Below are 2,237 nucleotides of genomic sequence, written 5' to 3' on the forward strand. Positions count from 1 at the left end.
TTCCTACTGCAAATGGGGCTGCAGTGGTCATCAAGTTCAAAGCCATGGTCATTTGTGCAACAACTGTTGCAGAGAGTGAGAGGGGTCATCTGTTTCAGACTGCAAAGAACACAGAGTTCAGAGGAAAGAGAAAAGAAAGAGAGGAAGGGCTGAGAGTCAGGGGCAGGGCACAGGGTAAGAGTCAATTCCAAACAGAGGGGGCAGTACCATTGAAGGGGAAGGGTGGCTCTCCCCCCCCCTCTGGCATCTCTTCATCTTCTGAGCTGGCAGCCTCCTCTGCATCACCAGGATTCAGCTTCTGGCCACGTCCTGTCAGTAAAAAAACAGCATCAAAACTTTGGTGTAGAGTGAAGTTGCCGCTAGATGCTGATCTTGGGTCATTTTCACATTTTTCCCACTCATGGTTAAGGTTAGGATTGGGGGACAGGAAGCTGATCCTAGATCAGAACCTATGGGAAACATTCAGCTAACCCAGAGAATGCCTGAAATAAACTCAGTGCCTGTAAGTGATGCCTCAAACTAGTGGGTCCATAATGTAATTTGCTGCGTAAGTAAGGCAATTATACAGCGTTACAGGGTACAGAATAACCATTTATACTCCGAGGAAATACATTTCTGAAGGTAGAAAAATACCTGACAAGTCATCAGCTAGGATATTGAAGATGGCTGTGGGTGGATAAATTACATTCTGAATGGGATCTCCATATGCCACACGCAAATCTTACCCCAGGAGTGAGAAGGTCCGGTCACTGGGGGACCAACACCGGGGATGCCTGCGTAGCCCACTGCTTCTTCCCACAACAGGTGAGGCAGAGGTGGGGGCAGAGCGGGATCCTCCATCCCTCCCTCCTCCAGCACTGGTATCTGTGGCTGGGGAGACGCAGGAGGTGGAACCACTCCCTCCTCCTGGCCCAATAAGAGGTGTGCAGCTGGGCTGGGTGGGTCCTGGGGTGTCTCTGGGGGCGTGGTCTGGATGCAGAGGGCAGCATTGGGCATGAGGCCCAGGGAGCGCAGGGAGCAGGCCAACTCCGCCTCCCCAAAGCGTTTCCGGGGAAACCCCTGGAGGAGAGAGAAGGAAGCCAGGGAGGGGTGGCGCCCAGAGATGTGCTCCACCACACTGCGCAGAGGTGCGTCGGCTGGGAAGCGCTCCCTCATGGACTCCCCAGAGGGCAGTCGGATCTACAGGGACACAGAGAGAGGGTGAAACCTCCATTACATCATACCACCTCAATCTCCATCTAAACTAGGCTACACAATTCATGCACGCCTCTCCAATAAACCAATAGGGATGCTCTCAAGTCAACAATCAAGACGGAAGTCTACCTATGCAGCTAGGCATATGTAAACATTGCCAGAGGAGGAGGGTATAGCTTCACCATGAGGATGCAGTTGTGTTCCACACTGGTCTGGACCGTACCCCCCAGCCTCTGGCCTTCGCTGCTGCCTGGAGGGGACGTGGTCTCAGTAGGGGTGCTCGGCTGGGTCTTCTTCTCCTGCAAGCTTCTCCGGTCCTCTGCAATACGCTTCAGCACCAGCTCACGCTCCTGAGGGAACAACACATACAGTAACAGTCAAAAGTTTAGACACACCTACTCATTCAAGGGTTTTTCTTTATTTTTACTATTTTCTACATTGTAGAATAATAGTGAAGACATCAAAACTATGACATAACATATGGAATCATCTAGTAACCAAAAAAGTGTTAAATCAAATTATATTTTATACTTGAGATTCCTCAAAGTAGCCACTCTTTGCCTTGATGACAGCTTTGCACACTCTTGACATTCTCTCAACCAGCTTCATGAGGAATGCTTTTCCAACAGTCTTGAAGGAGTTCCCACTTACGCTAAGCACTGCTTTTCCTTCACTCTTTGGTCCAACTCATCCCAAACCATCTCAATTGGGTTGAGGTTGGGTGATTGCAGTGGCCAGGTCAGCTGATGCAGCACTCCATCACTCTCCTTCTTGGTCAAACAGCCCTTACACAGCCTGGAGGTGTGTTTTGGGACATAGTCCCACTAAGCGAAACCAGATGGGATGGAGTACCGCTGCAGAATGCTGTGGTAGCCATGCTGGTTAAGTGTGCCTTGAATTCTAAATAAATCACCGACAGTGTCACCAGCGAAGCACCCTCACACCATCACCGCAGGACATGGAAGGTTAGTTCAATGGATTTCTATACTGGTTCACATGACCTGCTGTAAAAAAAATAAAGATTCCCAAGGGACAGTAGATTA

General features: G+C 49.9%; 1 protein-coding gene across 1 annotated transcript; it reads right to left on the bottom strand.

Annotated features, from left to right (window-relative positions):
• Positions 1-21: 21 nt before the first annotated feature.
• LOC112080170 (UBX domain-containing protein 1) lies at positions 22-1,544 on the bottom strand (the record flags this gene model as incomplete). The annotated part of the gene is made up of 3 exons (XM_024145931.2): positions 22-309; positions 726-1,179; positions 1,377-1,544. Coding segments are annotated over 3 exons (750 nt in total), but the record flags the coding sequence as incomplete, so codon positions are not given.
• Between the last annotated feature and the right edge of the window lie 693 nt (positions 1,545-2,237).

Source organism: Salvelinus sp. IW2-2015, unplaced genomic scaffold (assembly GCF_002910315.2).
Source record: "Salvelinus sp. IW2-2015 unplaced genomic scaffold, ASM291031v2 Un_scaffold12440, whole genome shotgun sequence".
In the NCBI taxonomy this organism is placed as follows: Eukaryota; Metazoa; Chordata; class Actinopteri; order Salmoniformes; family Salmonidae; genus Salvelinus; species Salvelinus sp. IW2-2015.